At 44.4% G+C, this 24,422-nt stretch overlaps 2 protein-coding genes across 8 annotated transcripts in view; one reads left to right on the top strand and one right to left on the bottom strand.

Annotated features, from left to right (window-relative positions):
* Positions 1-4,291, bottom strand: part of DCDC2 (doublecortin domain containing 2) — a 72,433-nt gene extending 68,142 nt beyond the window's left edge. For all 3 annotated transcript variants that reach the window (XM_009475397.2, XM_087764896.1, XM_087764887.1), the window contains exon 1: positions 3,350-4,291. In XM_009475397.2, the coding sequence (XP_009473672.2) occupies positions 3,350-3,642 (293 nt within the window). In that variant the 5' untranslated portion in view covers positions 3,643-4,291. The remainder of the gene's footprint in view (positions 1-3,349) is intronic.
* Positions 4,292-4,588: 297 nt separating this feature from the next.
* Positions 4,589-23,876, top strand: MRS2 (magnesium transporter MRS2). Of its 5 annotated transcripts, none has more exons than XM_087764922.1 (12): positions 4,589-4,729; positions 6,585-10,285; positions 11,279-11,352; positions 12,849-12,885; positions 13,517-13,629; positions 14,092-14,265; positions 14,942-15,072; positions 15,770-15,886; positions 18,628-18,780; positions 19,858-19,975; positions 20,787-20,900; positions 21,977-23,876. In XM_087764922.1, exons 4-12 carry the CDS (start codon positions 12,849-12,851, stop codon positions 22,085-22,087), a joined length of 1,068 nt encoding a protein of 355 aa, XP_087621048.1. In that variant the 5' UTR covers positions 4,589-4,729; positions 6,585-10,285; positions 11,279-11,352; the 3' UTR covers positions 22,088-23,876. The 5 variants fall into 5 exon arrangements, with proteins under 5 accessions (XP_087621048.1, XP_087621057.1, XP_087621066.1 ...); XM_087764931.1 differs by having other exon boundaries at positions 4,590-4,729; positions 8,572-10,285; XM_087764940.1 differs by having other exon boundaries at positions 4,592-4,729; positions 9,937-10,285.
* Positions 23,877-24,422: the final 546 nt, after the last annotated feature.

Genomic DNA, 24,422 nt, shown 5'->3' on the forward strand with positions numbered 1-24,422 from the left:
CAGGGACAGTAAGACACAGTAAGGCTTCCAGGCAATGCTTGAAAGGGCATGCGAATGCTTTGGAAAAGGTAAATGTAGCAATGTAGGACAATGTTTAAAAAACAAGTGTCCAAACCTCATGTTTAAAAGCAGAGAAAAACAACTGTTGCAAGCTTCTCCATGTGAAAAGGAGTTCTCTTGAGACCAAAAAAAAAGAAGTCTTAAAGCCTACAAGACTGAAAAGAAATAAATGTTTCAGACAAAATAGTTGCAACGGCCTATAACAACAGCTGCTGACTGTGGTTTTTGTTTCTGGGCATCTATGAATTACTTCAAGGAGAACCAAGAAAAGTGACGAAGAAAAGCAAATATATAGTCAAAGGCTTAAATTCACTATGCAGAGGTTTGGGCATTCAGTTATCAAATTTCAGGGATCTACAAATCTGAAAAGGTCTAAATAGGGCCAAAGGCTTTTCTTGGGATAAGGGCATCTGAAAAAAGTCCAAACCAAAAACTTTACAAAAATATTCCCACTGCTAAGAAAGCAGAAATACTTCCACCCAATGACTATCCAAGCCAGCGATGAAACTACAGTGTTGTTTAAAGAGACACTGCTGGAGAGAGGACAATCTACCATTAATTAATGAGCACAGATACAAGTAAATGGGCAAAGGAAAGAGGAGGGTAGAGTAGCAGGCTGAAAAAAAGCTAAAAATTGAAACCAGCTCCAGCATAGACAGTTTTCTTTCAGGAAGCTGAGAGTCAGGGAAGAACTCCACAGGGGTGCAGGCCTGAATGTGCATTCTCCTCACAACTGCAGCAACTACAATATACCAACACACCTCACTGCATATACACCAAAAAAGCTTGTGTTCACTTAGCACACCTGTAAATGACAAAACAAGCTGGGAACCTTGATATATTTTATGGGAATTCCCAACATGGGCTAATAATTCTTCCTTTAAAGAAAATTTCTATGTATTTTTCTAAAAGAAGAATTTGTAAATGCTGGTTACTTTATTTTTATTTAAAAATGAAACATATCAGTGGTTTATATTGACTATATACCCTCAGAAGTATGTATCTGAAGATGTTAAGATTCAGGGCTTGGAATGACAGAGGTTCACATGCTAAAGGTGAGCACAGTTTAGTCTAGAGTTCACTGTGGCCAGGGAAGAAAAAGATTCAGTTCTCAGTGTAAGGCATCTGAGAAGAAACAAATGCATTGCTTGAAGTGGAGCGATGACACTTTCAGCTTCTCCTTCTCCTTGGATACTCTCTCCTTTCCATTACACTCCCACACATCAGTGCCACAAGCCTCCATTTCAAAGTTCAGCCCCACGTAGTCTATCATAGCAATGAATGTGTCCAACAAGCATCACTGCAAAAACACTGTAAAAAATGTACAAACTTCTTGCTGTATCAGACGAGACTCAGATCCTTTAGGGAAGATACTTTGGTCTCCCACAGCTGCAACTGCTTTATCTTTGCCTGTGACACATACACAAACATATGCTCTTTTCTTCAATTCCTTCAATTCCTTCCAGAAAACCGTCCCTTTCAATTAACCCCTCCTCTCCTCTGACCTTTCTGGCTAAGATATCTCCCTAATTATCATTCAGTCTACAACCGAGTTAACAACAAGATCAACATTAAGCCCTTCAGCCTGTCTTAAATAATGCTTGTAAAAGCACTGCCAACATTTACAGCACTATATAAATAAATATGAATAGTGAAGGACTCTAACTCTGAACGCAGAAATGGAAAAGATCTCAAGTCATCCTATTTATCCTCCCTACAGCACAGGACTATGGCATACTATCAAGGGATATATAAAACAGCCTGCTTTTACAGAGCCCTTTAGGTTAGCTTTTTTTAAAGTATTCTCTTCATTGACCTTAAATACTTAGGTATCTTGTTGCATGTTGCAACCATAAAAGTCTGAAAATCTCTCACCATAAAACTCTGGCCATAAAACACAAAATGACAAAAAGAAATGCTTTTTCCCCACCCAAAATAAAACCAGAATGTCCAGTTCTCTACATAGTGCATGCTAATGCCAAACACTTACTTACTTTTAGCCTGTCTGTTGAACATAAAACACATATAGGGAGGTGAAACATGATGTGCTGACAACTAACAACTTTAAGCCATCCACAGAATCTCAGGATTTAATACCAAAAAGATACAGTAGATCTTTCTTGAGAGTTGAGCACTGCATTTGACATGGAAGAGAGTACAGACGGAAAGGGGCTTATATTTAGCCTGTCATACATCTTACTCTCTAGCTTTGCCACTGAAGCGCAAGAAGCTTCAATAAATCTTCAGAAGCAGACAGTGACAAAAAAAGTAAGAGTGCTGACAGAGATCCTGTTCATTACACAGAGAGTTTTGTCCTGAAACATAATGAGCTCTCCTGAAAAATGTAGTGTCCTCAACTCGACACAGACAAGATGAGTGAGGTCCTGTAAAGCTGGTAGTTTCGCATACAAATTCCCAACAACCTCCAGAAAGGAACTGCTAATTTTGAGATTTTTTTTAATTCAGCTGTAGGAAAAATGCCCACAAAGACTGAACAAATCATATAATTAGGCAATTGAGACCATGAAATTCACTGCCAGAATTAAGAACCATTACTGATCACATGCAGAGACACTTGGGAAACACACCTAAAAGCCCAGATCTCCTCCACGATACTCTCCCAGTCACTCACTAGAAAACAGAGAAACTGTCAGCTTTATTCCTGGTGTCTAGGCAGGGAAAATAAAGCAAAAGTCATATTCTAAATAACAGGAGGGAGCTATTCTGGTCATAAAAAGGCTATATACCTACCCAAAATGAACAGAAGTGATGGAGAGATGGATAGCTGGGTAGAATATTTTAAAAATAAAATGTCTTGCTTTTTAAAAATAAGCGAGAAAGGAAGTGTCGGGAATTAAATTCCCAGGCTCATCAACTTCACAGCAGGACTGTCAACACTCCACCTTTCTACAGCTTTCTCCCTGTTACCACTGAGCAGGAATACTGACACTCGCCCATCAGTGAAGCACGCACCACAACAACATGCCATTGCCGCAAGTCGTTTGGGTTAAAGGGCTGTTTCTCCTTTTCTACCATCATGTCAAGATGGCTACATGCGACTGATGGTAACAGCAGCCTTTCTGTGGCTCACCTCTAAAGCTCTTTTGCAGTTTTATCTGTTAAAAGTACCCTTCTTTTTGCCTTGGGTCACAGCCTTTAAGTCCACTTTGTGCAATGCCTAATAAGAGGGGTGGGGTGGGGGGTCCTCTTAAGTATTGCCACTGTGCCAAACCCCAAAGGCTGATATTCAAGTTCCATATAAATCTTATGTTACTTTTTAGCGACTCACTTGAGTTTCTTGAAGGCTTCCCCGCCACCAGCCACATACTGCTCTCCACTCTGAAGCTCCTCCAGCTGCCGGACACGATGCCCACCCCGGGGGGTATAGATGTTACGGACAGCTCCAAAGGGTGCCTTCACCCTGCCTGTCACCTCTTTCAGGAACACCTCGAAGTTGGACACTTTCTTCTCATTGATGACAATACGGTGCCCCGGGAAGAAAGGGTCCCCGTTGCGATACACCCGCACGCTCTTCACCATCGGCTGCGAGAGCCACGACGCCTTCGCGCCAGGACTAGCCATGCTGGGTGGCTTCCGACCTCCTGTTGTGCAAGCCAGCCCGACGCGCTGCCTGCACCTGTGCACTCAGGAGAGGGTTCCGGCCTCGGCACCCCTCTCACCTCCGCCCTGACAACTCCCTGCCAGGGGTGAAGAGCCCACACCCACGCCAGGGCCCGGGCACCAGGGCCCACCTCCAGGGAGGCAGAGGAGGGAGCCCGGCGCCGCGGGGGGGATGGCAGCCTCCCCGGGGCTTGCGGCACCGCTCTGCGCAGCCTTGCAAGAGCGGCTCCTCCTAGGCAACCGGCTCTTGCTGCTCCCTGGCGCCTGGCGAGGCGAAGGCGGATTACACTAACCCAGGCAAAAAAAGGCGTTGCACGGGAGTAGATCCGACACAGCAGGGGACCCGTGGCCTCCCAGGGTCTTTATCCTCCGGCTTTGCCATCACGGAGAGCGGCTCGCCGCTACCACCCTGCTTTCCTCGGGAGACTTTATCTGGCCTGTGCTCGTCCTCCCCCCTGCCCAGCCAGGCGGGAGCCTGCCAGGAGCCTGCAGACCCGGAGCCAGCCGCCGCGCCAGGGGCAGGACAGCGCAGGGGCCAGCACAAAACACGGCTGAATTATTCACCAGGCGGTGGCTGGGGGAAGGAGGACGAGGAGGCGTCGTGCCCAAAGGCAGGGAGAGGGACGCGGGGGCAACGGGGGCAGAGGGAACCGGACCAAGGGCCCCGCAACCGAGCGAGAGAGGGAGGGAGGGAGGGAAGTCCCCGCTCCGCCTCCTCCTCCCCGGCGGCCGAGGCGCTGCCTGCCGCCGCCTCTCCCCTGCAGCGCGCTGGGGCTCCCCGCCACAAGGCAGGGGCCGACCGGCGGAGCTGCCCTGAGGGGGGAGCGGCAGCGGCGGCGGGGAGACGCCGAGCCGGCCCGGCTGCCCCAGAGCGAGCACGGGCGGCGGGGCGGGGAGACGGCGGCGGCCGGGCCGGGGCGGGCAGGGCCAGGCGGAGCTGCCGTGACATGGCGGCTCCGCGCGAGGCGGGCCGCTGGCGAGCGGCCGTTACCCGCCGGTACCGGTCCCCCGCCCCGCCGCGGAGGGGCCGCCCTTCACACGGGTGTCGGTGAGTAGAGGATTCGCCACCCGCGAGTCTGTCCCCTGGCGGGCTCCGGCCCCGCCGTCAAGGGCCGGGAGCCTGAGGTGGTGGCAGGCTGCGGCCTGGCGCCTGCCCCGCCGCTCTGCCGCGTTTTGCCCCGCCGGGGCGGGCGGAGGAGGAGGGTGGCTGAAAAACACGCATTTCATTGACATCTGGCCAGCTCCTCCTGGGATTTCTTACTAAGGGGGTCAGTTTTTCCCCTCTCAAGAATAAACCAGACTTTTTCTAGACCTTCCACGAAAATGCTAGGCAGCTGGCCTGGCCTGGCCTGGCCTGGGGGCAGGGGCAAGCCACAGCCAACACCCAAAGGCAGTTTCTACAACATGAGTGACTGCTTCAGCCCTGGCTTCTTTTCCGTATTCCTTTGCCGATTCGGATGTATGCTTTCTCCACTGGAGATGCGGTGCCTGATTTTGCCTTTGGTTCATTGCTAACCTCTAACGATTACCACTTGAGTGTGCAGGATGGTCCATGTATGAAGCAAACGCACCACTGAAAAATCATACCTACCATTATTTATTCCATTCTTACTTTCCTTCTTGTCAGTTATTAAAAATCCCACCTGAAAACTGGATCTTTGCTGCAGGTCACCTGTTGCCATTTGCTGCTTACATTTGCTGCAATTCAGAAATAAAGCTGGGCCATGATCTTGCAGGGAAAAAAATTATCAGTAGGGTTGAAATTAGGCTCTTGGACTACGTGAATTCATGGCATGTATGTACAGGCAATTGATTTTTTTTTTTTTAATGTGCCTACTAACACGATGCCCTCTGAACCTCTTTTTGAGGTGACAGATAGGTAAATGTTATGGACACTGTTTGGGTGCTTTTCCCCCATCCTATCACCTGAATGGGTGAAATTTGCTAGTAACACAAAACTAAACTGCCCTCCCCCAGTATTTCGGTAAGTTTATTTAGTTATTTGCATTCCTGAAATATTTAAATGCTTTTCAGTACTCCCATCATTCTTTGGTTGAGTGAGTCTGTTATGATTTGTTCTCTTAAGAATCCAGGATCTATCACAAGAGCTAATAGCACTTTTGCTGAGCTGGCCCAAACGTGCAATTCTGTCTGGATAATTTCAGTTCATCAGACTCGGAGGCGACTTGCCCACTGAACCAAGCTCAAATTCGAAATACACTATGAACAGTAGCCTGATAAATCAGAAGAATATCCTTGGGCACAATTTATATTTAACAAAAATACATCAACAGAATAAAACAGAACAATAGACAAAAAATGTAAAATAACCCATTTGTGGTTCAAAGAACATAACATAAAGTCAGACTGGGTTAATGTTGCAGTCTTTACTAAGACAATTTCTATAATTCTACATAGTAGATATGATACAGCATATATAAAAAATATATTAATATACATATTAAGGACCAGGTCCAATCTCTACCATCATCAAAAACTCGCTTAGATTTCACAGATATCAGATCATGAAGTCATCCTGATACCATTTTCATCTTAAACTATTTTAAAAACTTCATGAACAAATGATCCACTTGAAGCTGCATTTTCCTTGCTAATTCTGAGCCAAACATCTCCAGACTCTCCAATGTTTAGGAAGTAACTTTGGATACTGCATTATTACATAGTAATTTTTTTTAAGTCTCAGATTATTAAAAATTGTAAAAAAATCAATCAAGCATGCATCTTATGGGCTTATTCAATGAACAAACAGATGAGTCTCTGATGTGTCCAAACAAATTCTGACTACAGATAAGTTTTCTTTACTTGAAAACACTTTAGGCATGCTTGGAACATGACTTTTGTCTATACTTTTTAATGCTATCTATCTGCTTTGCTCTTTCCAGGAGGCTGCATAATAAAATATAGAGACTTTGATTCCACTGGATTTTTGCCACGCCTTGGGTACAAGAAGCCATAAAACCTGAGAGAAGATAAACAGAAAATGCCTTAAATTCAAACTGAATTCTTTTAACAGCTCCTTTTCCCCAGTGATTGTTGCAAGACTAAAACTGGTCTAGACCTTCCTACCTGGAGTTGTTTAGTGTACAGTAATGATTGTCCTTCCAAATGGATTTCAACACATGTGATGGAAGGAATTTTTCTTTCCTTTTATCTTACCTCCTTTGATGGGAAAATTGCCCCCCTGCTGTGAGCTACAACAGGGCAGTTAACCATTACAAAAAGAGCAATTTCAGGGTGAGGGAAGTCAAATATGCTACTGTTACTGGTTAACAGTTAAATTTCTCTACTTGCTGCTGGTTTTCTTCTAGCTAAAGAAGGGGAGAACCGAGCATTTACTGTCCTCGAATTAATACTGTTTAACATTGACCTATTGCAACCTGAAATGAAAATTTGTATTAAAAATATGCTTATATGTAGAAATGCTGGTGACCTTCACGCTGTTCTGCAGTCAAGTAGTGACACATCAACTCTCTGCTATTTTGTGCCAGATTCTACCACTTTTGGTGATCTTAGGCCTAATGTGCAGTCGCACATCTTTGGCATAGGAATAAGCCCCTGCACATTTCACTCATGCACCCATTTTGACACCTGTGCTACTCCAAAATACTGTTGGTCTTTACCTATGGCCACGCTAGTTACGATCACTTTTGTAGACTGCAATAAAATACCCCTTAAATGGTATCAGCGCATTGCTAGCCTTAAAGCATTCTAGAACTGGTGGGCAAAATCTTTGTCCAAAACTGGGAGTACATTCTGAATCCTTTGAAGAATTACAATGCAGAATTTTGCCCATAGTTTAACCTTTACATAGCTAATAGCTATGCCTCTGAAGACTTCATCTTTCAAATTGAGCTGCTTGCGTTTCTGCCCTCTCTCCCTTTGCTTGTGCTGTAGCGGAATCTCACTGTTTTCCTTACTCTTAAGGAAACACCTTCAAATTCAGCCCCTGAAAAGCACTCGTGACTGTCCAGTCCACCGTGGGCTACAGAGCTCACGATGTCACACCAACCTTTTCAGAACAATACATTTTATTTTCTTACCGGGATCAATTTTTGCTTAAAAAAAAAGCATTAGACAATCAACAGTTTAAGCTACAGCTTTTGATGACAGGTGTTTTGTAACAGTATTCTTGAGACAGCTGAGATGATAAAGGGTTACATAGGGAAAATACTTCCACAGACTCTTAGAGGCACATGAGGAAATGGTTCTCCATGGAGAAACAAGTTCCAGGTGGTTAGCTCAAGTAGGGAAAAAGTTGAAAAATGTCTTCCACGTGGTCTTTTAATGAAAGTGCAGTTGACCTGTCTAGGCAAAGATTTCTCAGTGTGTTACTGTAGCTACCTTTGATCACGGCACCTGAGATTATCAATTGAGTTCACATAAGAGAAATTATTCTGAATATGAATATTACGTATTCTAAGTTTTCCATTGGCTCTTTCCTTTTCTCTCTCTGTATTCTTACTCAGCTGCACTCAGCATCCACTGGACACTCATCTACTGTCTGGAAGCAAACATGGTTTTTGGGTTAATTTGTTTTTTGGGTTTTGATTGGTTGGTTGGTTTGTTTTCCTCAACATGAATAAAATGGGGCTCCTGTGAGCATTTCTCTTAGGCGAAGAAACAGGTAATAGGTTCAGGCACATCTTTGTATATAAACAGGATTGATTAAATGTACAAATAATACACTAGGAGAAAATTTCTCTGTAGACAGACATCTATATGACTTTCTACAGTAATTTTATCAAAAAGTTCTCTGAGCTTTTCTTCAGTAGAGATCTATAAGGACTCCTCTGGTGATACCTACGATTTCCTTCTCTTTCTGTGTGTTTTTCTTTGGTGTTTCTGCTCTTTCTCTTCCACATACCCCAGCTGCAATCGGACCAGTCCCTCGTGCCTGCACTGACATTCAGCTGACAGTGGAACTACTTGCTCACGTAAGCCAACCTAACATCCGATTGAGATGGCAATTTCATGGCTAAGCAAGCCTGTGCAGGAGCTATCCTCTCATTTTGGCTGAACGGAGAACCGCCGTCGTGCCCATTTGTGTCAATGAGCTTCAGCAAACAGCAGATGAGCTCGACCCATTATTTTTTTGATAAAATACAGCAAACTGCTCCCAAAGGTTGGCCCTGCAGAACAGATGGAGTACCTGACGCATGCCTCCAGCACAAGCAACAAGCAGCTCGTTGGTATTTCGAGCTGCAATAAATAGATGGCGGTTCTAGATCCCCAGTTCTCTTTTGTCAGTGGCCGTATAAAACGAGACATTCCATCCGTGCTTCATCACTTAACTGCCAGTTCACACCAATGTGTTGCCTTCGCCTCTGAAGACAGAGGTGGTATTTGGTTATCCCTTCCAGACAATTAGGATGATGGCTGATTGATAGTGCAGCTCTAATGAGATACAATACCAATACTTACTGGTATTCTGGCCTGTTGTATCGTACATATCAAAGTTCTTATCAATATATATTCGGTGTGAAGTTATGTCATCTTATTTCCAACACTTCTGTTGCGTAAGCAGCCAGAATAACAGATGGACGAAGGAAAACAAATAGATCAACCCCGTATCTTCTCCCTTTTTTATTGAAGAGTGTGAAATGTCAGCTGTGTGAGGCTTACTGCAAATTCATTAAATGTAAATTTCTGGCAGATATTCTTCAGATGCTTCCCTAGCTTTTGCCTTCCAAACATGCAGAGTCAACATAAGCTGCCGTCAGTCGCCAGCAACGCTGCGTGCTTGTTTCCTGCTCTCCTGCAGTATTTTCTGTGCTGTCTGGTATTTCCAAATTTTAAGTATCTCTGACATCCAAGAGTATTAAATTAGTCTTGTACGTACTGCCACCTGCTGTGGTTAACCAAAACTAGAGCTAAAATACTCCATTTAAGTACATTTCAGCTTTTTATCAAGTGTAAAGGGGGCCAACATTTGCGTTCAGGCGTGCTTACCCTGGAACTGAAAACCTCTGATGGCTTCAGTCTACACATACCTGCTGTATGTAACTGCGAAGGAACTTTTTTATTTAATGGCTTCCTTGTGAAGTCATTTATCTTTGCGCAAAGTGTGCGTAAACCATCCTTCTGATGCTGTGCATGTGAATCCACTGGGAACAAACGCTCATCTACGCGCGTTAACGTATGTGCATACAGACAGACGCACGCACGCGCAGGTGACGTGGTGTAGGAAAGGAGGGGACAGCGTCTGCCCTCGGGTGACTTCCCTTTCACTTACAGCCCAGCCGGGAGCGGAATTTGGCCCCGACCCCCTTGTCTTCAAAACTCAAGGCCTGTGCTCAGGACGGGGTTTAGACTGGCGCGCTCCTGTCGCGGCGGCCGCGCTGCACCGATCATTTCACGAGCGGCACAGTCGCTTCCTCTTGTGTTTCCCCGCTACGCAGCGGTGAGGGCTGCGAGCGCGCGCTGGGAAGGCACCCCACCGCAGGGCTTTGACCACAGGCCTTGCCTCCGCGCCGGTTCACCCGCTCCAGCAGAACCCACCGAAGGAAGGACGCTCCTGCTATCTGCGTTAGCCTTTCGCGCGTGACGGCAGCAGTTTAAAAATAACATACGGTACTGGAAGCTGGTATGTTACTAATTAAACTTTTAGATCTCAACCAACCGGCGTGTCTCTCTGTTTTAGATACACAAGCAGGGCAAGGAAATGTAATTGCAAGACCTTTACTGGGGGCAGAACTGCTCTACCCTTGGAAAACCCACAATTTTAAAAGTAAAATCTTCATCGAGTGGCCGAAGGCGGTGGGGCAAACCCCAGCCACCACGAGGCGTACGCGTTACGGGGCGCCTCGGAAGGCCGGAGCAGGGCCCGGGACCGCCCGGGCCTTGCGGAGACGCCTCCGCGGCTCCGCTCCGGGCTCCGCCCGCAGCCGCTGTGGCCCCGCTCCGCCCAGGCTGCGCAGGGGTAACGCCGCAGCCGCCCGGGCTCCTCCTTCGCCGCGGCTGCGCGCTGGCAGCCGGGCCGGGCCGGGCCGTGCGGGGCGCTGCGCGGGGCCTGCGCGCCTGCCTATGCTGCGGGCCGGGCTGCTCCCCCGCGCCCTGGGCCGCCCCCGCGGCTGGGCGGGCGGCGGGTCCCGCCTGCGGACCGCCCTGGGGCTGCCGCCGGGGCAGGGCCGGCCCGCGGGGGCGGCGGTGCCGCCGTGTGCCCGGGGGCTGCGCTGGGCGGGTAAGCGGCGGGGCTGGGCCGGGCCGGGCCGGGCCGGGCTCGCCGCCGGCCGGCCCCTGCGGGCAGGCCCCACCGGGCCCTGGTCCTACGCGGTGGCGGCGGCCCCGCTGCGCGGCCCGGCAGGCCTCGCTGTGCGGGCCCGCGGGCGGCGGGGAGGCGGGGAGGGAGGGTGGCACCCGGCCCGGGACCGGGAAACCAAACCGGCGGTAGCGGCAGTCGGTGCGGTATCGGCCTCCTGCCCGGGCTCTGCTGGGCGGCTGTCAGGTTCGTAGGGACCTGCTCATGGTGGATGCTGCCGAGTTTCCCTGCAAGTGCGTTATGTGGGTGGCTTGTAGCAGGGCACCGCATAATCAAAGTGCAGTGTGCTGAAAGTAGAAATGTCTTGTCTTTCTTCAGGTAAATTTTATCAACATGCCACAACAGAGGCCTCCCAAGCCACCTTAGCTAGCGTGTCCCCTGTTTTTGCCGTGGTAAGTACGTGCAGGCGTTTCCACCAAAAAGGGCAGCTTGTGCAAGACGATAGTGCTCTTTTTTTATTTTCTTAAAGCATCATAAGAGCAGATGGATTCGTCTCTCGGAGAACATCCCTAGTTCTAAATTGTTGGTTTAAGGTATTCTGACTTGAGGACCCGTTACGGTATGCAGTGTTCATCAAGATGTGTTTCTAAAATCTAGCATCTGCTGGAAGTTCTCCTGCTTCCATTGTGAAGGCAGGTCAGCTCCTAGAAGTGCTGCAGTCAGAAGGTTTCTTGCTAAGCTTGTCAAGGCTTGCTGATGCCTTTTAGAAGTATTCCCATGTCTTGGTAGCTGCAATTCTAAGCAAATGTAGGATTCGGGGAAAAACAAGCTCTCTATATATTCTTTTTTAAAATGAGTCTGAAAGCCATTTGCAAACTGCTTATTAGTTATTAGTTCATGCGAGGAAAGGTAAGATCTCCTTGTTGAGAACGAAAAGCAGTTGTTCCGCAACAAGGTGCGTGCAGCTAGGTCCTTGTGGCCAGGTAGCCCCTGTCACAGCTGTGCTGGAATGTATGCTTAGGTATGTTTAATTCATGGAAGGTTATTTTTAAAGCCAGCAATATGGAATTAAGCTACATGGTTTATGAGCAAAACAGCAAACTTTCTGATTGAACCAGACATTGCAGTTTTTCCAATAAAATCATTTTACTGGGAGGTACAAGTGTTAAATGAATGATCTGAATGACAAGTACTAAGACAAGAAGGATTTAGATGCAGGTTACTAGGTGAGTAGCATGTTAGTGCAATACTTGACATGGGCACAAGGCCTAACTACCCAGTTTGTGGTACTCTTTAAATTTTGTTTGTAAATTTTTCAGATTCCTCCAGAGGAAATAGCAAAATTTGTAATCCAAAGTCTCTTCTCCCTGGTATCCAGTGATAGGATGCGTGGGAATGGTTCAAGGCTGCTCCAGGGGAGGTTTAAACTGGACATTAGGAAGTGTTGCTTTATGGAGAGGGTGGTCAAATGCTGGAACAGGCTTCCTGGAGAGGTGGCAGATGCCCCATGGCGGTCAGTGTTGAAGAGGCATTTGGACAAGGCCCTTATTAAGGCGCTTTAATCTGGTCAGCCCTGAATTGGTCAGGCAGTTGGACTAGAGGATCGTTGTAGGTCCCTTCCAGCTGAAATAGTCTAGTCTAGTCTAGTCTATTCTAAGTTTGATCCTCTGTAAATCACCTCCTTCCCAAAGTTTGTGTAGGAACATGGTCATGCAGAGGACACTGGTTTTGTTTGGTGTGTATACAAACACAGTGAAATATATGGCAATTTGGTGCAATGTTTTTCTTAATTGGGATGAACTGTGAAGAGAGGGCATAAAAAGTTGTTTTTTCTTCATAATGTATTTTCCATTTGACTTCTAGGCAAGTGCAAACAATTTTAGAAATTGATTTCTTGGTTTATAGAAGTTCTGTGAAAAAAAAAACATGTTTTTTTCCACTCCTTTAGATGAAGCTTGACAAAGAGGGAAATACTACCTATTTTGGTGAGTTTTCATTGTAGTTTTGTTTGCTTGTTTATTTTTTGTTTGTCTTTTTTCCTTGTCCAATACAGAAAAGGCCAGTTGGGAATCTGCATGGGGTAGAAAATCAGATTTGGGATACTTCAGTGTGTTTATTCAGGATGTTGCAATGTTTCCTCAGTTTTGCTGCCTTCTGTTGCTCTTCATTGCATCTTTATTGTTACAATTTTTGTATATTTTTAAGTAATATTTTGAAAATAACATATACCATCTCTTACAGGAAGGTAATTTTTACCTTGCTTTTTCCCTTTTTGACCAGCATGCTACTTTCCCTGCCTTGTATTTCCCTTCCTGTAGGATTACATATGCTTTCTCAAATGAGTCACTTGGTTTCTGGCATGAAATTAATTGTCATGGCCAACTTTTTCACTTACATCTAGAATTTTTCTCTTTCCACTCAAGGCACAGTCTTCTAAACTTTGTAAAAAAATAAATTACATTGAGGAATCAATGGGAGAAACACTGTTTTAAAGCTAGCACAGTTGTTTGTTTTTTTTTTTTTATTTTGCGGGACTTAGTAACACACCAAAATGTAATTTCAGAACATATATGCTTGTCCCCTAAATGTCTTCATCTAAAAATATTTTTATGATAGAAAAGAAGAAAACAGAATTGTACCAGGAATTGGGTCTTCAAGCTCGAGATCTAAGGTTTCAACACCTAATGAGCATTGCAACTAGGAACAACAGGATCATCATGAGAATGGAGGTAATGGTTTCCCTATAGCCAAGTGTAAACTTGAACCGTATCTTATCCTTGCACTTGGGTTTTCTTTCACGGTTCTTTTAATACCAGCTTTCTGTGACATGTAGTCCAGCAGTAAATGTGTCTTTGGAGCTCTACCTGGCAATCAGAGGTAGCGGTTTACCAACAGTACATATTAATGACCATTTTCCTAGTTGAGCACAGGAGAAACGTTACTAACATGGTCATAGAAGTAAAGGCTTACGGGGAGCCTCTTCTCAATCACACCACCACTAGCACAGTGCTGTGTCTGACCCATGGGGAATCCACTAGTTTGCAGTTAGCATGAGATTCTGTTGTTTTCCTGCCTGAAAAGATATTTGAAGAGTGGCTTTATCGAATCCTAAATTATCAAATGCACTACAGAGTTATGAGAAATCTTCAGAGGGTTTTTTTTCAGACTCCTACATGTACTGTCTTTTTCAGTTCTTGAAGGCTGTCATAACACCAGAGTTTCTTCTGATACTAGATTATCGTAATTTAAATCTGGAGCACTGGCTCTTCAATGAACTAGCGTCTCAGCTGGCTGGGGAAGGTCAACTAGTTACGTATTCCCTGCCCTTTGAATTCCGAGCCATAGAAGCAATCCTGCAGTACCGGGTGAGCTATCTCTTTCTTATGTAAATTGTTGTGGAAGTTCCTGCTTCATAGAAAGGACAGTATGATTTTATTCTTGTGTCGATATTTATACATACACATTTGTATATGTATTCCACACTTACTGTAGGAGCTCTTTTTTGGCTTTGGCTTTTGTTGCTTTAGCTTTTATGGTTTTGTGTGTATGTATGTTTCCATCCCCTTCCCAAGAAAGTGCTAATTGGATGCGATGGCTTCACCATCATTTGGACAATTAAAAAATAAGTCAGTACCTTTCTGGAGACATGCTGTAGCTGAAATGGAAGTCACACAAAAGCGCTGAGGTTTTTGGCCTCTTGGGCAGGAGTCAGATAATGATTTCTAGCTATCCTTAAAAATCTATGCTTGCTAATGCTAATATGACATTTCTAGACAAATAGTGTTTTAGCTTTATCAGCCTTATGGCTGTGGTTGTCACTGGGTTTCGGTTCAGTGCAAATCACTTTTAGAAAATACTGTATTTTGCACTGGCTTTACCTTGTAAGTGATATCCCTATAGCAAGTATTTCCCAGGCATTGGAAAGCAGATTGTGTTAACTGCCTGTTACTGTGAATTCTGTGTTCAGAGACAGGAGTCAGTTGCCCAAGTCATTCTAAAGGGATTGCTTTAATTCTTATGAAGGATCATGTTGTTATCTAGATCAGCAAACTGCAGGGGAGACTTAACACTTTGCAGCCTCAGATCCTTGAGACACTGGAAGCTCTAGTGGACCCCAAGCTTTTGTCTGTGGATAGGAGTAAACTACACATTCTCCTGCAAAATGGCAAGAGGTAAATAAGAGTAAGCCGTGAAGAGACTAGAAGATGACCATAGAAAATGATGTGCAATGAAATGTTAGAAAAATGGTATCTAATACTAATTTCCTAGATCACTGTAATGCTGGTTTGTGCATCTTATTTGTAAATGTAAAAATCGGTATATGAAATACCTAGCGATACGGGGGAAAAACAGAAAAAGGGAAATCTGTTCCAAGTTGTCAGAAATACAGTCGAGCTTCTTGGGTATTATTTTGTTCTGTCAGATGCTATTTAAGAGAACAAAATAACATCATGAAAATGTTCCCCATAATGTAAAACAGAATTAGCCTTTGGATCTATGCTTTAAGGTTACTAGTACTAATACACTGGTACCTCCGTGTATTAGCCTCTCTGATACGACAGTGCAAATATGCACTCGCTACATGCTCACGGAGCGCTTGTTTTTCCTGACTTACGAATATATTGAGAAAACACATCTGAATCCCTTTTAGTGTGTGCCTGTAGCTCGCTGGTCCCCAGGCAGATCACTGCCACTGCTAAGTGTGTGGCCTGTAGAGAATTTTTCGAAGGAGCTCTTAGAATCCTGCAAGGAAATCTTCCCTGGCCACTCTGCCTGGCGAGGGCGCTGGCTGGCAAACTCATTTAGAGATTACCTTTGTGCACTGGTGCCAGTGGGGATTACTTGACCTTTTGCCTGTTCTTTCTTCAGCTTGTCAGAACTGGAAACAGATCTTAAAGTTTTCAAAGAAACAATTTTGGAGATCTTAGATGAAGAAGAATTAATAGAAGAGCTCTGTCTATCTAAATGGACTGATCCACAAGTATTGTATGTATATTTCGAAACCACATACTTTTTTAACAGTGTGTTTTGTTTAATGAGAACTTGAACACTAAACTGGGTGTTCCCTGCCAAAAAGCAGAAAGAAGAAGACTTTCTAATTTTTTAAAGCCCTAATGCTTGCCACTTCAGAAGTGATTGTATTTGCCATTTTGGAGATGGACTCCATTAGCACTAGTCATGTTATGCAGTTTCAAATAGTTCTCAGCATAACAGGCCAGCTCATCTAGTATGTAATGGGATGGGATCAGGATGGCAGGACGAGAAAAAGCAAATATTATTTTTCAATACAAATTAACACTTTCTGGAGAATTTTCTGCAGTTTCACCAAAAAACCCAAAGAGGCAGGTTTTAAAGCTTGTCTGGCATAGGTCAGAGACCACACTTCCTTTGTTAGTGTACTGAACACCTTGCTTCTAGCTTTTTGCTCACCAGCAGAACCTGAAGGAAAGAGGCCCTGGAGCAATCTTGTGCACCTGAAGAGCAGCGTTTCAGGAAAAATGTAGAAATAGTCCTATTGCACTCTCTCAAATTCTGGAGAAAGCACACAGCAGCAGCACTGGTGGCTTTAACAAAAACTAAAAAGCAAAAAGATAATGTATATCAGATCCCAGTATGTTTTGGGCTGAATTGTATTTAAATCTTGGGCATACAGACATGTTTTATGTTTCAGCAGATAACAGAAACTGCCTTTCAGGGTCCTTTGCAAAGTTGCTGAATAATACTTTTGCCTAACCACATTGCATGTGGATATTAATACTGCTCACGCAGTAGCATGGGTTTGAAATCAGGAGATAGTTCCTTGCCCTGCAGAGCTTAGTCTCAGTGTGCAGCAGACACTCAGTATTCCAGAACTGGGGCGTAGTTTGCATTTCTAATGCATCCGCTGGAGCAGTGTCAGGAGGGCTCTGAATTCCAGGCTGCTCCTCAGCCAGCAGCTGGTCTTCCTCCTGGTTTTGCTCACAGCCTTCTTTTGAACCTAATAGAAGCTGCTGGCAAATCTCTTTGCGCCTCAGGGTAGACAATGTTTAGGGAACATCTAGGAAAGATACCAAGGTTACACTCTCCTGTCGGGAGAAACCTGAAGTCATCCCTTCTTTCAGATGCCATTGCACAAGGGTAGGAGAGGTGGTAGGAGGTTGTGTGTAGAGCGCTGGAGCCATGCTACAGGGTGCAGTGAGGCTGTCCGTGCATGAGGCACACCAGGAAATGCTAGCCACGACAGCACATTTGCAGGCAGGCTGGCAGTGTGTGGACAGCCCTTTTGGTTCCAGGACTGAGGCAGGTGATGTGAAGCCTGAGAAGGTATGGAGGAACCCAGTTAGGCACATAGGTGCCATCAGAGATCGTTTGCAGCAGGAATGGTGAGCTGAGGCCAGACAGACAAGACGAGGCAGACATCGTCTGTGTGAAGGGATGGCAGACTGTTGAAGACTCGTGAGCCAGATGGAGGCTAGGTAAAGCAAATCAGGTGGCAGTTATTCTCAAGTCTGTATGCCTGTTGTTTCCGTTTGTATATCCTCAGAGGAGCTGATGTAAAGATACTCATCAAATAAGACTTCGAGCTGAATCTGTAACACAGCAGATAGTGCTCTAAAGCTTTCAAGTCTCCAACTCCTCATCTGCATGCAATAAAGACCTCAAGGTCTGAAGGGCTTTAAAATCAGCCTAGCTAACTCGAAGTTTCTGCCCCGTAAGGGAGAAACTAGAGGCTCTGTTAAAGGTCCTCAGGGAGCTTACGTGGGTTGATTCTTAAGACATGTCACTTATTTTCTTGGAAAAACATTTCAGAGAGGTTCCTTTAACAGTCAGCAATGCCAGGAGGAGATTCTTTAAAAAGTTTAGTCTCTCTGGAGAAATGAGGCGACACCACAAAAGAAAAAATGATGAAGAATCTTCCTGGCTTTGCTGCTAGTTGCCAAGGTCTTGTGGATCTCGGGTGCCTCAGCTTTCATCTGGGCAGTGAACAATCCAGTACACTGCCAGAAACGTACATACCTGTTCCAGAGAGGGCTGCTGCACCAGCAGTTGGACCATGAAGTAAGATGAAAGTCTCTCGGACAGACTTCACGTAGGAGAGCAGCATCTTCCATTTGATACTCACTCTGGCTGCTTCATGCTCCCAAAACGTTTTGCAGTAATTACTGTGTATAGCTGAAACACCTTACAACTAAACTATTTCAATATACACCTAAAGCATCTCCCTTGCCGTGTAATTGTTTGTGTGTTGACTTTTGGTTACGTTTTATTCTTGAGAGTTTTTGACTGCGCTGTCACCAGCTTCCACCACTTGAGGGCACCAAGAAATTAAGCATCTCCTTTCAAAATTGTTGGCACTTATAATAACTTAATAATAATATGAACATTTATAGTAATACAAACATGATAAATAATACAAAATTTATATAACTTCACAACTTTTTAATATCTGAAAAAGTAAGATTTGTGGTGTTGTGCATGCCTTGAGCTCATCAAATGCTAACTGCTGTACTCAAAATAATTGACTGCCTGTGCTGATCAGCTGCTAGATATAAAAATACGCCTTTTATTCTGAGCTGTTGGTATTGATGGAAATTCCTCACTGGAGAGATTGGATTTTGAGATCTAGTGTCTAACAGCACTCTGGTCGGCTGTTCCCCACAACTCTTATGTGCCTTGTCTTAACACATCAGTAATACGCTTCTATACAACACGTAGCTAACCAGAAAAATATAAATTGTTGCACACAGTGAGGAGAGTACATCTGGGATTGACCATGCAGAGGAAATGGAGCTGCTGCTGGAGAACTATTACAGACAAGCAGAAGATCTTGCAAATGAAGCTCGTGAACTCAGAGTACTGATTGACGACTCAGAAAGCATAGTCTTTATCAACCTGGACAGGTCAGCTACCTTATCTGTTGGACTGCCAAAAGCTGAGCGGAATTTAACGCTGCCTAGTCTTTCTCAAATCTGCCTACAAGGAAAGTTGGGGAATTCCATCTTCATGAGGGTTTGAACGGGCTTGCAGTCACAGCACAAGAAGCTGCATTGCACCTTTCTTACCAGTGAACTGGATAAAGCAAAGCAACAAGACAGTGTGCGTAAAAACCTCTCTAGCTAGGCATCAGTTTTCCCTAGCAGGAGGAACCAAGCTTCTCCTAGATGCTTCTGGGGAGCTATTCACTAACGGAAATGTCTGCAAATTTAGGGGCAAAATAAAATTCTACTCAGGAAAGTTTACTTTTAATTCAACAAAACTGAATTATTTAAGAGTCTGGCTACGCTACTCAGGTGTTCAGTACAAGTTGTGTTATCACTCTGGGGAGTGATAGAAGAATGAATAACTTTGGAGTGAGTATTTTCTCTCTCTGTATGCTACAGTTTTCACTACTGGTCAGCTTTCTTACTGAAAAATAATTGTAGCTTGCATTTGCAAGCGCACACCACTCTGTCTTTGAGGTCAGCATTTAATATTCTTTCTCCTCTTCACTGGGGAGTTATCTGTAGAAGCAGTTGGTGGATGCTGCATCAGGAAACCACAAAAATCCTTTTGGGGAAGACTTGAATATGGAATTCTCCAAAACAGGCTCAAGTTTATATCATTTGCAAGGTAACAGTAAATTTGTTTCTTGTGAATATGGACATATAAAGTCCAGCCAGTTGGTGGTGAGAGAACACAAATTTCCGTGGAAATTTACTGTTACTCTGTGTTTATACACTTCTAAGAAGTGAGCGATGCTGGGAAGTCTGCTGATGATTAAGCAGAACCTGCTGCCTTAGAGGTATCGTGATGCAGCAATTGCAAAACGATAGCCTCTTTATACTGTTGTTTCATGAGCTTTGTCACTGGGTTGCCTCATTCCAGCATGACTCCGTCTCTTTCACTATTTGGTTTTAGCACATGCTGTATGGAATTTGAGACTTTAGGCAGCAAATCAATTTTTGGGTTCCCCTTACAGATGTTTCTCCCTTCTTTAGCCACCGTAATGTGATGATGAGACTGAACTTGCAGCTGACGATGGGGACTTTCTCTCTCTCTCTCTTTGGACTCATAGGGGTTGCATTTGGTATGAACTTGGAGTCATCTCTTGAAGAGGTAAGGAACGAGTACTGCTTTTATCACTGACATAAACCATGGGCCCTACTCTTATAGTGCATTTTATATTCAGTACAACTTCATTCTTCCCATAGATAAAGCTCCAGATTTATATTAGTGTGTGAACATAATTTAGTCTGGCGATTCATGTGTTCATGCAGTCACTTTTTTGTAAGCAAAGTACTGTATGGCTAACTGCATGGTATTGCAGCCTTTTTTCTATGTAATGTCCATGGAAAAGAAATGGGAAGACAAGTTTATGGTTGTGTAAGGACTGACTGTAAAGCAGTATTAAGGTTTCTTTGATGATCATCTATTCTTCTGAAAAGACCAGCTGTGTCTTCCAGAGAAAAGGGTGTCTGGCAAGCAGCCCGGGCATTTCCAGCACACCAGAGGAAATACTCTACTGTAGTCAATTACATGCTTATACCTAGACTGGTGGGGGCACAGGCCGGGGGTACAAATTTACAATTGCACATGCTATCTTTAAAACAAAAAAAAACCCCAAAAACAAAGCAAAGACTTCTTCCTTTCCAAAACCATTAAATAGAAGGTTTAATTTCCAAACTTCCCAGTGAAGGAAGGAAAATTGCGTGGGACAGTAACAGAATACACTAGGGTGATTCCTAAATAAAACGCTTTGCTATGAAACAGCCTTTTTCCCGAGGTAGGGCTTGGCTGTTGATGGTAGAGAGTTTACCACTTCCTCCCATAAACGAGGAGAACACTGGTGGGGACTGAGAGATCACCTTTGGATAATCCCTCTTCTGAAGAGAGAGCCGCATGACTAATGAGAACATTCTGTCGGTAGGACCCCAGAATATTTTGGCTGGTGACGGGGATTATGTTTCTGGGAAGCGGTCTGATATGGCGACGCTTGCTTTCCTTCCTTGGGCGGCACCTCGAACCTCCACTACCTCCTCACGTACGTATGGCTGGCTAGGGTTTCTGCTTCAGACTCTGCATATACAGTCCGTTTCTGAAGCAGGAAACAAGCTGTTGTAGAGGGGTGGGCCGCAGAGCGTGGGGGAATTCAGCTCAGTGTCTGCTCCTTGGCAATGGAGAAGGTTCACCCTAGCCAGATTGGATGAGGTGGGAAGCCCCAGCACTGGCAAAGATACACTTGAGCAGTACGATACTGCTCACCGTTGCCAGAAGTGAAGCTGCAGGCTGTTCCTTGAGACAGGTTGTACGTACTTGCACGTGGCAGCCCAAGGGAAGCTGAGGCTAATGGTGGAAGCAGCCCTGATTTGCCTTCTCAGCTGCTGCAGCAGTCTGTTCATAGTGACGGATCTGTAGTCCCTGTCTTGTAAAAGAGAAGGTAAAGATAAAAGGGTGATGAGGACAGGTACTAGCTGTAACATCTCTCTGGAGAATGATGCCACCGTTGTGATGTCGTGACTCCCCATCCAGAGTCTGTACTAGCTCCTCGCATGCACACCAGCTCTCTTGGCTATTGGTGCTGATGGCATAGTAGAGCCCTGTTGTACCAAGCTGTATGAAGATTTCCAAGGAGACCATCTTCAGATGAGCAAGATTTTGTGTGGGTCATTTTCCCCGCTGACTACCCTTTCCTGCCAAAGTCTGTGGGGCTGTATTGTCTACCTCTGTTCTGCACTCCTACAGCAGGGAAGTATCAGTGGATTCAAAAGTTAAGTTGCTACAAGTGACAAAAGAAAGAAAGGGAGACCCAGATAAACTCCCCTTCTTACCCCCCTCCCTTGCCACTAAGAGGCAGGTGGAAGTAGTTTGTTGTGGATTGTTGACTATGGCTCCAACTAACTGGATTATCCTCCAGTGTTGCTCAAAACCAATTCCAGCACATACTGACACTGGCTTGGAGCAATGTACTGAAAGGGATTAGGGAGGGAGAAGCCAGAGGTGGTGTTCTGAAAATAAGAGGAGAAAAATCAGGGTTGAGGCCTCTGTGAAGCTGTATTTCCTTCTGCTGCAAATAGAGCAGCTTCTGATAATGACAGGCTATTTTTTTATCTTGCCTAGGTTCATGCAGGTTTGAAAAAATCCCAACCAACAGCTGGAAGAGTGGAGATAAAGAACCACCTTAAAGCAGAAACATTTGGGCTGAGCAGAAGCACATTAACAAACCAATAGGAACAGCAGGAAGGAAGAGACTTTTATCGTTACAGGGTGGACTTTGGACACTTTCCTTGCATTTGTTCTTCCTTACTGAAAACTGCAAGAATTTCTAAACTTGATAATTTAATATATATTTTGTGCCAAAAACCTATGGTGAGGTTTTAATGCTCACACATGAAAGGAGAGAAACACAAGGGAAAACAGCGACATGCTTTCCACAGTAGTCTCGCCTCCACCCCACGTATGTTCCGTAAGTTTTCTCTGTCGCATCCAACTACTTATTTTTGGGGCATTCTCATTTCAAGTGTTTCTGTCAAATACTTCTTCACATAATGGCCTTTCTTAAAGAGAGCACTATTTTCAGCTTTAAGGATGACAGCAGTCAGCATTCATCAGTAATTCTGGTTCTGAGCTGCAGATTTAGGAATCTGACTTCAAATGTCAAAGAAAAATCCACCCCAAAAGTGGCCTTTTTAATGGACTTTTTTAAGGCCCTATTCAATTGCAGAGAACAGATTTTCCAAAGCAAAAAGCATACCTGCATCTCTTGTGAAGCATCACCTCTACATTGGCAGTAACCAGAAATAATAGTTTCCCTTATTTTAAGTGAGCAATAACAGGCTTTGAAATGTAGCTATTTATCTTGGGTATTCCTTAACAATTAATTTAGGCCCAAAACATACGCAGTTTTAGTAACAGGAAAAGTAGGCTTATTGATAATGCACACTTGTGCTTGCTTTCTGCCACTATGTCAACACGCATTGATACAGCTGCAGTTTAACAACTCATGTTGTCAGAAGGACGGATTCAAATGCTGGTAAAAGTCAACAGAGCAGTTGTTGGTTTCTCTTAAGCTGGGCTCTGCTTTCTCTCTTTCCTCTCCAAGAAGACGAGACAAAGCATGGACTAGCCTGCGCCACAGCAAGCGGCTGGGTTAGTAAAGGGTGTGGAAGCCTGGTGTCCTGTGATGGACTGAAGGAAGGAGTAAAATTCTTCTGCCCACTATTTGTGTTTTTTCTTAGGACTTACCTCTGAACTCTGAGGGCGTAGTTCTCCACTGGTTTCTCTCAGTCTGTAGAGGGAGCATGAAATCCTTCTACGTCAGGTCACAAACTCGTATTTCTTGTTTGGGGTTTTTTTAACCTCTCTGTAATGTATAGTGAGTAGCTCCTTAGGTGCCACCAGGTAAATCACTGTACTGGCAGGGGTTGAAAAGATACTAACTGTAGCTGTGAACATTTTTATTCGGGACTAATGAGTCAAAAATGGAAATAAAAAGGTACATAAAATTATGCAGGCCTGTGATCCTGGTTTGGTTAAAATCAGTTGTACATAATTATTTTCAAACAGTTGTTCTTGCTCTGTATGTGACTTGGGATATAAAAGGCATGAGAAGGTGAGAAAATTAATGGGGTTTGTAATGGTTTTGAGTTTTTTAGCTGAATTTTTTGCAGCCTGCTTAGCAGGTAGAGATGTAAAAAAAAATCTTTAAACTGAGCAATCCAGTGGAAAAAACAATGGCTCACATACCTTGGCTGATAAACCCCAGGAAAGCCCTGTGCGTGAAGGGATATGGATGCTGATGTTTTCAACCATGTTGTAGTTGCATTAGGCCAGGACTAAAATATGTTGGTGCAGCTCGTTGGGAAGCTTCTGCATAAGCTTTCCAAGCTCTGTCTTTTGTGCAGAGGTTTCTGTGAACTGTGTTGACTCCTTTTCCTGTACATAACTGACCTAAAGCACAATAAAAGCACGGAGGGAAAGACACATCTTTTACAAGACTGCCTTTCTCGCTACAGACCTACGCCAACATTTAATGGTTTTCTTAAAATTCAAGTAATCAAAATGCATTCATGTGCACTAAAATGACTCTGAGTTCATACACAGAAAAAACCAAAGCCGGTGGAGGCTGTATGTTCAGAATGGAATTGCTGCAGAACATACTGGTTTCATCAATTTTCATGTAAAAAGGAAAACACTTTTTATTCTGCCCTTGTAAATACACTGCTCATTTTGCATCACACCACAGTTCAGAGATTGGTTAGGTAAGTACCGAGCTCCCAGTTCCATCCAGTTACTTCTTCCATAAAGTTCAGATTTTAAACTTTTTTTTTTTTTTAAGTGTTGTGCTGTTTGGGCAAGTAAAGTCCCCCAAATAGATGTCAGAATGCATTACACATCAAGCTAATGTTCACCTGGCCATTTTTTTTTCAAAAACAACCTCCACGAGAGAGAGAATTCTTAAGAAGGTAAGTTGAGGTGCGCCATCTTGCAGTATGGCCTTTAGAGTTCTGTGCTATTCCACTGACTTGTGTTATTAAAAACAATGCTTCATGTTTGTGAAGGAGGC

Source organism: Nipponia nippon, unplaced genomic scaffold (assembly GCF_047370975.1).
Source record: "Nipponia nippon isolate SJK-2023a ecotype South Korea unplaced genomic scaffold, ASM4737097v1 scaffold_1, whole genome shotgun sequence".
NCBI classification, from domain to species: Eukaryota; Metazoa; Chordata; class Aves; order Pelecaniformes; family Threskiornithidae; genus Nipponia; species Nipponia nippon.